This window comes from Saccopteryx leptura, chromosome 3 (genome assembly GCF_036850995.1).
Source record: "Saccopteryx leptura isolate mSacLep1 chromosome 3, mSacLep1_pri_phased_curated, whole genome shotgun sequence".
NCBI classification, from domain to species: Eukaryota; Metazoa; Chordata; class Mammalia; order Chiroptera; family Emballonuridae; genus Saccopteryx; species Saccopteryx leptura.
This window is the reverse complement of record NC_089505.1, coordinates 222,220,191-222,234,120: the sequence shown is the minus strand read 5'-3', so window position 1 is coordinate 222,234,120 and position 13,930 is coordinate 222,220,191. Positions and strand designations below refer to the sequence as shown.

The window sequence follows — 13,930 nt, the reverse complement described above, 5'->3', positions numbered from 1 at the left end:
TGTGTAGTTGTATCTCATGGCGATGTGTTTCCCTGATGAATAATGAGGTTGAGCATTTTTTTGTGTGCTTATTTGTCATCTATATATCCTCTCTATCTGTTCAAATCTTTTGTTTGTTTACATTGGGTTATGTTCTTACTATTCAGTTTTGAGATTTTCTTATATATTCTGGATACAAGTCCTTTATCAGATGTATTTTCTCCCAGTATGTGCCTTGACCTTTCATTTCCTTAATAGTATCTCAAAAAGCAAAAGTTTTTGTTTTGTTTTTTGTTTGTTTTTTTAAGCGGGAGAGAGGGACAGTGAGAGGGACAGACAGATATGAAGGGAGAGAGATGAGAAGCATTGATTCATCATTGCAGCACTTAGTTGTTCGTTGATTGCTTTCTCATATGTGCTTTGATTGAGATGCTCCAGCCAAGCCAGTGACCCTTTGCTCAAGCCGGCAACCTTGGGCTCAAGCCAGTGACCTTTGGGCTCACGCTAGCCATGGGTTCATGTCTATGATCCCACATTCAAGCCAGCAAGCCTGCACTTAAGCTGGTGAGCCCATGCTCAAGCCAGATGAGCCTACGTTCAAGCCGGTGACCTCGGGATTTCAAACCTGGGTCCTCTGTGTCCCAGGCCGACACTCTATCCACTGCACCAATGCCTGGTCAGGCAGAAGCTTTTTATTTCGATGAAGTCCAATTTATCAGATTTTTCTTTTATAGATTGTGTTTTTGTTACTGTATCTAAGAAAGCTTTGCCTACCTAATCCAAAGGGGTAACTGGGTTGTTTGTTTACATTTTTTATTTATTCATTTTAGAGAGGGTTTTGAGAGAGAGATGGGAGGAGGAGCAGGCAGCATCAACTCCCATATGTGCCTTGACCAGGCAAGCCTGGTGTTGCAAACCAGCGACCTCAGCGTTCCAAGTCAACACTTTATCCACTGCACCACCACAGGTCAGGCCAAGGGGGTAACTGGTTTTAAAACAATCCTAACATTCAGGATCTGGGGACTGCTCTCTGGACCTTTCAGATGTGAGTTACAGGATGGCCATGCCCCTTACCACTTCAATCCTGTACCACATCCCTCCGGCCTCAGTCAGAAACATTCTCTCAGGGAAAAGGGAAAACTCATAGTCTTTGCCAACTCCTTCCTTGATCATCCTCTTCCCCAGGAGAGGAGAAGCCCTTCCCACACTCAGGGAGGGAGAAGAGTCAGTGCTCTGTTGGCCAGGCAGTGCTGCCTGGTATTTAAGCCTCCTTTCAATCAAGGCCTCTTCATTTACTAGCTATAAGACTTTGAGCACCTCTCCCAAACTCAGTATCTTCCTCTGTACAGTGGAGGAGATATGGACCAACTTCCTGCTTGTTGTAAATACTAAAAGATTAATGCAGAACAAGTGGCTAATATGGTCATTGGCTTACATGGTGTTACAAATCTTGGCTGGAAGCCCTAACTAATCTTTATCCCACTCTTGTCTTTTCAGACAGATATTGGTTTTATCTACCATTCTCCAGGTAAGTAAACAATTGGTATAAATATGTGTGTCTTCTGACAAAAACCAGGCCAGGTGTCAAAACATCACAAAATTTCTGTATGTTCAACACATGGGGGAGAGTATTCAAGGCTGGGAATTATTTTCTGAACTTGATAATATTTTACTTTACATTATGGTATTTTATCTTGATTTATAAGAACATCTTTCTCTGTAAAACTGAAGGCATCCCTTTGGGTCAAACGTAAATCGTGTGTGTGTGTGTATGTGTGTGTTGTGTGTGTGTGTCAGAGACAAAAAGAGGAACAGACAGGAGAGAGATGAGAAGCATCAATTCTTCGTTGCAGCACCTTTGTTGTTCATTGATTGCTTTCTCATATGTGCCTTGACCCAGGGGCTACAGCAGACCAAGTAACACCTTGCTCAAGCCAATGACCTTGGGTTCAAGCTGGTGAGCTTTGCTCAAACCAGATGAGCCCATGCTCAAGACAGCAACCTTGGAGCTTCAAACCTGGGTCTTCTGCTTCCCAGTCCGATGCTATATCCACTGTGCCACCACCTGGTCAGGCTCAAATACAAATCTTTTAACATAGCCTTGGGCTTTTTACCTTTGAGACCAATGTTGGGGAAGCGAAGTTTGAATAGAGGTTTCCTCTGTGACTCGGCCATAACAAACATACCAGGTTGAGGTTGGAACTTAAAGTTGGGGAAAATTCTTGTCTTTTTCATACCAGGACAGTAACAACTGTAGGTTTATAGGATGGGAAAGAGGGGTCCCTATTATCTAAAGGCAATAGCTGGCAGCCCGGTGAGGACACTATCTTGGCTCATTTTCCTACTACTGGACGGTAATCAGAATAAGAGACATGTTTCCACATTCCCGTCCCACACAAAGACAAGAGAAGGATGGAGACTGGAAGCTGGTCTCTCATGAACCCTTTGCCTCTCCAGGTCACACACTCCTGAGGAAATGGTTAGGCCTCTGCCAGTCAAATGACCCAAGAAGTGGTCTGAGAGGCTACCTGAAGGCCACCATCTGTGCTCTTGGAGTGGGAGACCAGGCCCTGGTGAGCTGCCCCTCACATCCCAGTAACACTTCCTACCCTGGCTGCTTCTGTAAGGTACCCATGGGCCATCCAAATGGCCACTGATCTTCACATGCTTTCATTTGTCCACTGTGTCACTTCAGGGTTGTCCACTCACTGCCCCTGTGGCCTTGGCCATGACCTCCCGGTGACTCTAACCCTGTCAGCTCTCTGGTCTCTTCAGGTAGATCAAAAGCTGCCCTATGGGGCTGATGACACCGATATTCAGATCTTCAAGTCAACGATAGTCCCAATCAACACGGCCTACTTACAGTTCTTCATCTACTGTGCGGAGGACCTTCATCTCAGTGAGAGTCAGGGAGGGAGGTAGCAACCCTGAGGTGCTCTGCACAGTGCTGCCTTAGGTCCCCATGGGGCTTCTCTGGTTCATGTGGACACTAACTTAAGATTCAGGGTAGAGGGAGAAGTTGAACTTAAAATCCACCAAAAGTAGTCTTCTAGAGGCTCTACAGACACCCTTTAAAATGGGCATGACCTGTCTTTGATACTCCAGTGCAGAGGTTCTCCAGGTCAACCCCTATCCCTGCTGCCATCGTGGGTCATGACACAGAACAGCACACACGGGGAGAGTGAAAATGGGAGAGGTCTTCCCAGGAGGCGCCAAATCACATTATGGGGGAGGGTTTTTAAGTTGTTCTGTCTCCTCTCCATTTCCTCCTCAAAACAAAAAAACAACCCCCCCAAAAAAAACAACTGTCATCTCAGAAAACTTTTAATTTTTTTCACAGAGAAAAACCACTTAGTGAGTCCTGTGTTAGAGGTGGAACTAATTGGGGAAAAGGTAAGTGTAGAAAGGCTGTGTGGCTTAGAGAAATGGTCACCTAGAAAAAAAAAGTGTGAGGATAAGACTGTTGGTAGGCGGGACCCCAGGAATCATTCCAGGTCTTCCATTAATGGGACATGTGATCCCACTGGGCCAGGAACTTTGTGAAGGTGGAGGCCACGGCTTAGCCACACAGCTGTGCCCAGTGCCCAGCATGGACTGATGAGTAAATGACTGAGTGAAACAACATCCCTGCAAATGAACTTCACTTGCAGGTGACAGAGATCTTCAACGTCCCCTCTGAGCCTCTATTTCTTCATCTAGAAATTGAGGGTTCTGGCAAGATGTTGCTAATATTCATTCCATGAACCTTTACGAACAAAGTAGCATCTTCCAAAGTGTGCTGAAGGATGCTTTGTGCAAAAAAGGATCTTATACTCAAATTTGGGGAATACTGGGCTAAAGTTAAATAGACGAGTCTCTGAATTTATAAACCACCAATTTCACCATATTTACCTATTAGAAGTCATTAAATCCAGCCCATACATAAGGGAAGAAGTGTTAGTGTCCATCTTTTGAAGGAAGGAGTACCAACAGATTGGTGGACATATTTTAGAACCACCACACAGGGTGGTCTGTATTCTAGATCTAAATGAGAAGATCTTGGGTGGTAGATGGCATATATTTTTCAAAAATTTTAATATTTCTTTGTTTTTCTGAGTGTGTATTAAGCAGTTTAAGCAGTCCAACTAACTGTTGATTTTACCCATATGATTGTTTAGATTAAGATCGATTTTAAAATGATGCTTCAGGAAGGGAGTGCTTGCTATGTGTGCTGCTGCCGTTTGAGTTGTTTTGATCACTTTTCCGTTGGAATTTTAGAGTTTAACACAATCTATATATATGCACTCACATAATAAAGTTAGAACCCTATATTTATTTAAAAATGTAGTCTGTTGAAAGCTGACTTGACAAATATTAAGGAATCTGGGCCTGGATAAGTACACAAAGGACTGAAGTTATGGCTGATGAGTTGTTGTCCAAGTGTCTTTAGTCTGGGGAGTCCCATTATAAGCCCTGGAATGTAGACAGTGTTCTTCTGTGGGCCAGATCAGAAGGGCTAGAAGGTGAGGTCTTTGGAGAGAGGAGGGAACAGGCTGGCATTGACACTGCTTTGGGATGTTCCCAGCTTAAGACACAGGTGAAGACCCAAACCGAGAACCCAATCTGGAACCAGATCCTGACCTTCCAGATTCAGGTACTGCCATCCCATCATGCCTGCCCTTGGGTATTGGTGTGTCTAGATGTGTGGATGGAAGGAGGGACCAAGAAGCACACAATGGGGGAGGGCCCTGTCTGATAGGGAGCACGAGGAAGCCCAGAACTATTATGAAAAACCTTACTATAACCAGTATTAATAAATGAGCGGACCACACAACTGAACTTTTCAGAAAACTTAAATGTGTCATTTCACCTACATTAAAAAACAAAACAATCACTTTAAAGACTCATTCAAAATTGTATTATGAATTACCTTATCTGCTAGACCAGTGGTCCCCAATCCCCGGGCCGCAGACCGGTACCGGTCTGTGGGCCATTTGGTACCAGTCCGCAGAGAAAGAATAAATAACTTACATTATTTCCTTTTTATTTATATTTAAATCTGAACGATGTTTTATTTTTTTAAAATGACCAGATTCCCTCTGTTACATCCATCTAAGACTCACTCTTGACACCTGTCTCGGTCACGTGATACATTTATCCGCCCCACCCTAAAGGCCAGTCCATGAAAATATTTTCTGACATTAAACTGGTCTGTGGCCCAAAAAAGGTTGGGGATCACTATCCTAGACCAAATGCTCTGAATAGAGTGACAGCTCTTTATTGAAGGCCTAGGTACCATGTGCCCAGTTATTCTGGGCAACATATGGTCGGGCTATTTGTGTGTACAGTAAATGCCCAAGGTGCTCTTCTTTGTGGGGTTCTGTGAGCATGGGATCATAGACATGTCCCCTTGGTTGCTAGCTTGAACCCAAAGATTGCTGGCTTGAAGCTCAAGGCCACTGGCTTGAGCCCAAGGTTGCTGGCTTGAGCAAGAGGTCACTCACTCTGCTATAGCCCCCGGGTCAAAGCACATATGAGAAAGCAATCAATGAACAACTAAGGAGTCACAACAAAGAATTGGTACTTCTCATCTCTCTCTGTTCCTGTATGTCTGTCCCTATCAGTCCCTCTCTCTGACTCTCTCTCTGTAAAGAAAAAAAAAATCAGAGGAGACGGTTCTGAGAGAACTTGAGCACTCCAGGTATCATCTGTTTGGCCAGCCAGAGAGTGTTTGGGTTCCTCATATCTTATATTTATGTGACATGAAATTAGGTAATAATCTCCCCTCTTCCCTCCTGTGGACCCTCCTCCTTGCTTCTCCTAGAAGCTTCCCCACTCTGCCACCTGGTGAGTCATCATTTTTATTTTAATTTTATTTTTTTATTTTTTTATTTCTTACAGAGACAGAGTGAGTCAGAGAGAGGGATAGACAGGGACAGACAGACAGGAACGGGGAAAGATGAGAAGCATCAATCATTAGTTTTTCATTGCGCATTGCAACACCTTAGTTGTTCATTGATTGCTTTCTCATATGTGCCTTGACCGCGGGCCTTCAGCAGACCGAGTAACCCCTTGCTGGAGCCAGTGACCTTGGGTTCAAGCTGGTGGGCTTTTCCTCAAACCAGATGAGCCCGCACTTAAGCTGGTGACCTTTGGGTCTTGAACCCGGGTCCTCTGCATCCCAGTCCAACGCTCTATCCACTGCGCCACTGCCTGGTCAGGCTGAGTCATCATTTTTAACCATTCCTATTAATCCCTACCTTCTTGGGTTATTTTATAGACACCCCCCCCCTTTTTTTTTGTATTTTTCTGAAGTTGGAAATGGGGAGGCACTCAGACAGACTCACGCATGCGCCCGACTGGATCCACCCAGCACGCCCACCAGGGGGCGATGCCCTGCCCATCTGGGGCGTCACTCTGTTGCAACCAGAGCCATTCTAGCGCCTGAGGCAGAGACCACAGAGCCATCCTCAGCACCCGGGCCAACTTTGCCCCAATGGAGCCTTGGCTGCGGGAGGGGAAGAGAGAGACAGAGAGGAAGGAGAGGGGGAGGGGTGGAGAAGCAGATGGGCGCTTCTCCTGTGTGCCCTGGCTGGGAATCGAACCTGGGACTCCTGCATGCCAGGCCGATGCTCTACCACTGAGCCAACCAGCCAGGGCCATTTTATAGACTCTTAAAGTAAGAAGGGGGTTTAGAGGGGGCCAAATTCATCCCCCACCCTTGCCAAGCTCACTCCTACCTGTCCCCAGCTGTGATGAGGCCAGGACCCTCAGAGGCTCAGGCTCAGAACTTAGTGGCGAGAGACAAGATGGCGCTGGAGTAGGCGGACGTACCAACATCTACCTCCCAGAACCAAAGTGGATTACAAACTAATTTTAAAAAATATCACCTGGAAAAACCAACTTTGGACTAAACTAAGAGGACTCTTCAACCAAGGAACACTGAAGAAGCCACACTGAGACTGCTTAGTGTATCCCAAGATTCTCTTTACCATGCCACAGTCGGAGAGCTCCAGGGAAAAGCAACCTGGTCTCATCTCTCCAGGCAGAGGAGAACAGAAGTTCCATATCCACGCATGCTGCAAATGGCTTTTCCAGTCTACCTGAACCATTACCAGCTAGAAGCAGCAGTCATTGGGATTTGGACGTGAGCTGCAAAGTATAGAATTGTGACAACAATTCCAGTGCCATGCGGACTTTTCCTGGATGTGGACTTTTCCTGGACTCCTGCTCCCTGTGACAGCTCCTAACAGACTGAACTGTGGTTGGGTTGCATTTTTCAGGGATTTGGCATGGTGATGGGGCCAACTTGGACTTGGTGAACATGTTAAGGACACTACTCTTTTATGGATTCTTGCTGTACTGGCCAAGAGTTTGCTTAAAGGCTTTTAATCACTGTAAAAAAAATAGAAGACTGGATAAAGAAGATGGGACACATATACACCATGGTATACTATTCAGCTAGAAGAAATGATGACATTGGAGCACTCACAGCAGAATGGTGGAATCTTGATAACATTATGCGGAGTGAAATAAGTGAATCAGAAAAAAACAAGAACTGCAGGATTCCATACATTGGTGGGACATAAAAGCGAGACTAAGAGACATGGACAGGAGTGTGGTGGTTACGGGGGGTGGGGGGAGGGAAGAAGGGAGAGGGAGAGGGGGAGGGGGAGGGGTACAAATAAAACTGGATAGAGGGTGACGGAGGACGATCTCTCTTTGGGTGATGGGTATGCAACAGAACTAAATGACAAGATAACCTGGAAATGTTTTCTTTGAATATATGTACCCTGATTTATTGATGTCACCCCATTAAAATAAAAATTTATTTATTAAAAAAAAAAAAAAAAGAACTTGGTGACACAGGCCAGGCTATCCTTCATCCCTGAAAGATGCCTTCCAGCATTTGAAGGTGTCTACCAGTCCCCTGGAATCTCACCCATTTCTGGCAGAGCAGGATTGGGACCACCTGGATGAAGGCCTGATTATTACCAGCCCTCTGGAAATGCAGCAAACGGATGTGAACCTCCCTCTGATGTGGCAAGATGACTACACAGATGATAGCAGTTGAGGCCAGCTGGTCAGGACCCCAGCCATATAGGATGTACGTGGAGTGCTTATGAAAATAAGGGCATGCGAGTTTATAGTCCCAGGGTCCCAGGATAGGAGGGGAGTCCAGATAAGGAACTAGAAAAGGGGAAGAGGTCTCTCAACAGGGTGGATGAAAAGGTGATTGAGCAATGAATTTGAATTTGAAGGATTTATAACTCTGGAAGACCTGGATGCCTGGCATAGCTCATGTCTCCACTTCCAACGTCCTTCCTTAACCCAGGCAATTTCCCAATTTCTTAATACCCAGATGCTCAACTGGAAAGCCCTTTCCCTACCTCCCCTTGGCCCATAGCCTGCACAGCAAGTGGGGAATGGACAAGGAGACTGGAGAACTAGAAGGACTATGGCTGAGCCCTAGGAACTGCTGTGAGGGGAGAAGAGGCCTAGCTGAGAATACAGGGGTCCCACTCATTCCTCAACCTAACAGCTGTTTCAAACATGGATTTTTTTTTTTTTGTTCTCATAATTAAGGGGATCCTATAGCAGAGTGGAGATAAGACTAAGAAGCATAGGCCTGACCTGTGGTGGCACAGTGGAATGAGTGTCGACCTGGAATGCTGAGGTCACTGGTCTGAAACCCTGGGCTTGTGTGGTCAAGGCACATATGGGAGTTGATGCTTCCTGCTCCTCTCTCCCCGCCTTCCTAAAATGAATAAATAAAAAACAAACAAACAAACAAATACTCAGAAGCATAGGTTTCAATTCTGACTCCACCCCTTACTATGTGACTTTGAGCTAGTCTCTGCTTCTCTAGGCCTCATTCCCCATCTGCATAGAGGGACAGTCCCAGTCCTCACTGGGCTTTGGCAGTGTGATTAAGAGCTCTGAGGCTGCATCTGCCCCTGAGTATAACATGAGATCTTCAAGAACTTAATTTCTCTGTGCCTCAGTTTTCCTGTCCGAAAATGGGACTAAGAATAGCGCCTGGCTATAGGGCTTGTTAGGAAGGGTCACTCAGGTAGTATAGGCAGATCATTCAGCACAGGTTGGGGGACATGTGACTTCCCCCAGTGGGCAACCATTTTTATTTACTGTTTGAGATAGATGACCCATTGGTTGAAATCCACAGTCAGGGAGGCCCCAGGTCTTATGGGTCCTGAGCTTATGCAATTAGGGAACCATTTGAAGAACAAGATTACAAAATGATCATGGGACACAGTCCTAGTCTCTCTCAGGACTTTGTGAGGGACCCATGCAAGAGGGGGCCTTAAAGTTTGGGATCCAGAAGCTCCTATGGTAAATCCAAATGGCTCGTTGGTAACTGAAGCAGGCCTTGGACCTGGACCCAGGACTTCCAAGTGCTTGCCGTCTCCATGAGGACTAGAGCCTCCAAGCACAAACATGTACCCACTGCGCCTCTTGCCTCCCCCTGCAGCTGCCCTGCCTTTCCAGCTACATCAAGTTCAGAGTCTTGGACGGGTGAGCAACTGGGTGGAGGCTGAAAAACATGCCAGGGAGAAGCTGGGAACTGGGTCAGGGGCTTAACCAGCGGTATGTGTTTTTTCCAGCTACAAGAGAAACACCTGGAATGAGATTGGGACTGTCAGCCTGTCCCTCAACCAGATCTCATCCACTGGAGCAGAAATGGAAGGCAAGCTACCTCCCACCCCTCCTCTGCCCCTCCCACCTGGCCGCCCTCTCACTATCTCTTCTTGCAGGAATGTACTCTGGTTTCCTACCTTGCTTTGGCCCCAGCTTCCTGACTCTCCATGGGGGTAAAAAGGCCCCTTTCCAGATCCAAGAAGAAGGCACTGTAAGCTTCTCATGTCAGCTCTAGGGAACAGAGGAGGTAAAAATGGCCATTTGTGAGGCACTGGGGCCTGGGAGCTGCCTGGGGAGGGCCCAGCGCCGGTTTCTGTCCATCATGTGCTGGTAGAGAACATGAAGCCTGTATGTAAATGGCCATGGATGTGTGGGACATATGCTATGGCACAAGAAAGGAACAGGTGGAGGGCACTGAGATGGGACCTTGAGACAGGTGGAAAGGACCTGTGAAACAAAAGGAACAGCACAGGCAAATGTAGAAAATCACTGGGTTAGTGAAAGCCAAGTCAAATTGACTGACAAAAGGGAATGGGGCTGAGAAGGGCTCTGCCTGAGGAAGAGACAGGCAGAGAGCCCCAGCACCATCAGAAGACTCTCACTTCTCCATTTCTCATCCCTGCTGTTGTCTAGCCCAGGTCTCATTCTTTCCCACTACAGTCAGGTTTCCATGCTGGGAATGTGGTCTCCAGAGCCTCTCACACTGAAGGCCAGGGGAGCATTCTCATTGGTGTCCTTAGGTCACATGTGCTCCCCTAGGGCCAGTTATTGTGGCCAAGGAGGTGGGACGTGCTCTGATTGGCCAGGCAGGGAGAACACACTAATTATCACAGTCCCCTCCCAGCAAGAAGCATTTACGGGGATCTGCAGGCAGAATGCATGAAGGGGAGAAGCAGGCTGAAGAGTGCAGAAGATGGGATAGGGCCCAAGGCTTTCCAGGAACACTGTCTGGGGTCTGAAATTCCTCCCTAGAGTTGAAGTTATTGGACAACTCTGTCTTTGCTGCAGAGATGTTAAGAGATTAGCCTGCTCTGTTTCTCTCATCCCTTTTCTCTCTGTCTTCCTCCTTCTTACCCTAGAGTATCCCCAGCTCTGTGAAGGATGGTTTGGCATATCGAGGCCGAGTCTTCCTGGAATTAGTCACCCACATGAAGTCTCACCAAGATGTGGTGATGAAGGACCTCTCCCAGGAAGTGACTAATGTAGAGGTAGAAACCCCCAAGGAAGAAAAAAGCCCTCTTCTTGCCCTGATTGACTGTGCCTCTCACTTTTGACCCTGGCCACGAACTGAATGAGGTGATGGGGGCATGAGGATGGTGGTCAGTCCACCTGAGTTTTTGCTGTGCCACCATAGCTTCTGCTGTCCCAAATCCCAGGTGGCTTGGGGACCCAGTAAGGACAAGATAAGGCTTTGATTTAAGAAATGTGTCCTCTATCTAAGGAGAAACATTCTAAGGAGCATTCTAAGGAGTTTGAATTACTTCCTGAAGGCAAGGGAGAGCCACTGAGGCAGGAAAGTGTTAAGAATATTCATCAGGGAGTAAGGGGAGCAACTCACTCCAGAGAAACGAGGTACAGTCACAGGGGAAGAGAGCTGGACATCAGGAGCTCATTCCAGAGTCCCTTTGGAAGCAGAATGATAAGAGCCATCAACTAATAGGACACAGAAGTGAGGCCACCTTCCCTAAGCTGATTCCCATTTTCTGCTTCGGGTGGCAAGGTGGTTGGGTGACTTGTTTCAACCTGAGTTCCCTTGAAGAGGAGAAGATCTGGGGGAAAGGATTAACTTTGCTTTGACCTGTGCTTCTGAGACATCCATGAGCACCAGTCTCAAGGCTTCTAGACAGATGGGTGTGCCATTAGCACACCAGGATCTGAACTGTGGTCATGGATGACCAGCCCAGTGGGAGTAGGTGAAGTGAAAGAAAAAGGGAGCTAAAGCTGGAGCCTATCAGGACACCACAGCCTAAGAGGCAGCAGGAGGAGGGCTTTGTAGGGGGAGTTCTGGGGCAGCCTATGGAGGAGGGAGCTGCAGAAAGGAGCCATCAGCTATCTGAACGTGGCAGAGAGAAAGGATGTGGACTCACAGGTATCCATTGGTTACTGGGAAGGCACCAGTAGCCTTGGGTCAAGAGAGAAGCCAAGCGCTGTAGGTGGGAGGGGGAGACTGCAGGTGGTACATGGAGACAAGTGCATAGCAACTTGGCTGGAAAGTGACAGGAGATGCGATCAGGTGGTAGCTAAACAGGGGCTCAGGGGAGAAGAAGACCTATGTTTAAGAGAGGGAAGACCAGAGCTAGGGAACCAATTAAGAACATGCAAGAGTAGGGCAGAAGTTGGCAACAGAAATGAGAGAGGTGCTAACATGATGTAGAAAGGACCCCGAGCAAAAGAGAGGCATGGTGGGAGGAGGGGGCTTGAGAAGGATCCAAAGAGGCTATGTGAGTGTGTGTGCCTCTACCGTGCACCCTGCCCACACTCAGTCTCATTTGAGGAGGGTATCTAGGCCAAAAGGAGAGGGTCAGAGTGGTCCAACATGGGTAGAGGTGGGTGGCCCAACCCAGAACCTAACCGGACCAGGCGGAAGACCCTCCTGCCCAGTTCCAGGATGAGAAGGAAGCAGGGCTGGGTGGGTGGAGGGGCCAAGTGATGGAGGTCCTGAAAGAACTGCCTCCTTAATAGGCCAGGTGAGCGGGGCTCAAGGAAAGGCTTTGAGTGAGGGAGGGGCTCAGACTCTAGAAAAGCTTACTCTGAAGAGAAGCAAAGTGGCTTTTTACAGAAATAGTGTACCTCATCTTTATCCCTTGCCTGTCTTTATATTTATAGTCTTGTTCATCCTTGGCTTATGTGCTGGGGAAATGGGGATTATTGTTTTAGAAGCACCAGAACCGCCAAAAGTATGGGCTGTGCGTCATCTTCCTTTCCTGTACCATGATGCCCAACTTTAAGGACCTGATCCAATTTGAAGTCAGCATCGGCCACTATGGAAACAAAATGGACCTGAATTACAAGCCTGTCATCTCAACCACACAGTATAGCCCAGTGATATATGATGGTAATAGTCAGATCCAGCCAGGAGGTGGGGAGCATTCATTGTATGCCAGGCTCTGTGCTCTTTTAAGCTCATGGAACACTCATAAGCATTGTTAACCCACGTTTCACAGAAAAATAAGCTTCAGGGAGGTGAAGTCACACGTAAAACATTACCTAGCTAGTGGGTGGTGAGCCCACAAGAGTTGAAACCAGGTCTTGACTTCAAGTGCTTCTTCACAGTACAAATTTCCCAGCCCCATTTTCTCCCTCACTGCTCTGAACCACCCCATCCATCCATGTAGCAGTCATCCACTGCTCACCTGCCTACCTGTTATCCATCCATTTGTCTTTTTACCCAGTATCTAACTATTGGGCACGCATATTGAGCACTAGAGAGCAACAGTCTTCTAACTGCAGTGTCTGGGCAGCAGCAGCAGCATTGTCTGGGAACTGTGAGAAATACAGATTCTTGGCCTATCCCAGTCCTAAAGAGTCGGGATCTCTGGGAATGAGGCTCCGCAGTCCGGTATTTACCAAGCCCTCCAGGTGATTCAGATGCGCACTCAAGCTCCAGACTCACTGCTCTGGAGGAATACGGTCTCCTTCTCATCTTCCCCAGCTTTGCTATCTCATCACCCACTGAGAGAATTTCTGTACATTTTTCTTCTCTACTTGTTTTTGTTGTTGTTGTTTTGAGAGAAGAGAGAGAGAGAAAGTGGAGGAAGGAGGGAAGCGTTAACTCGTAGTAGTGCTTCTTTTAAGTGCCTTGACAGGGCAAGCCCAGGGTTTTGAACTGGTGACCTCCAGGTCAATGCTTCACCCACTGCGCCAGTACAGGTCAGGCGCTACTTGTTTTTAAGAACACCTTTATTGAAATATAATTCACAATACCATACAATTCATTCATAGAAATTAGACAATTCAGTGGTTTTTAGTATATTCACAGAACTGTGCACCATCACCATGGTCAATTTTATTTTATTTATTTAAAAAACTTTTTACTTATTGATTTTAGAGAGAAAAAGATAGGCACATGGATGTGTTCTTGTTTGTGCCCTCACTGAGGACCAAACCAGTGACCTTTGTGCTTTGGGACCAAGCTCTAACCAACTGAGGTATCTGGCCGTGGCTTAGAATATTCATCACCCCAAAAAGAAATCCTGTACGCACTTGCAATCACTTTCTATTCTCCCTCATCTCCCCTACTTTAAGCAACCATTAATCTGCTTTCTGTCTCTATAGGGTTTTTTATTCCAGACCTTTCTTTTTTTTTTTTTTTTAA

The 13,930-nt window shown here is 46.8% G+C and overlaps 1 protein-coding gene across 1 annotated transcript in view; it reads left to right on the top strand.

Annotated features, from left to right (window-relative positions):
* FER1L5 (fer-1 like family member 5) overlaps positions 1-13,930 on the top strand; it is a 283,372-nt gene that overhangs the window by 17,135 nt on the left and 252,307 nt on the right. The window contains exons 10-19 of the mRNA XM_066377641.1: positions 1,477-1,507; positions 2,437-2,552; positions 2,755-2,878; positions 3,320-3,372; positions 4,544-4,612; positions 9,449-9,492; positions 9,582-9,664; positions 9,732-9,826; positions 10,695-10,823; positions 12,493-12,670. Of these exons, the coding sequence (XP_066233738.1) occupies positions 1,477-1,507; positions 2,437-2,552; positions 2,755-2,878; positions 3,320-3,372; positions 4,544-4,612; positions 9,449-9,492; positions 9,582-9,664; positions 9,732-9,826; positions 10,695-10,823; positions 12,493-12,670 (922 nt within the window). The remainder of the gene's footprint in view (positions 1-1,476; positions 1,508-2,436; positions 2,553-2,754; positions 2,879-3,319; positions 3,373-4,543; positions 4,613-9,448; positions 9,493-9,581; positions 9,665-9,731; positions 9,827-10,694; positions 10,824-12,492; positions 12,671-13,930) is intronic.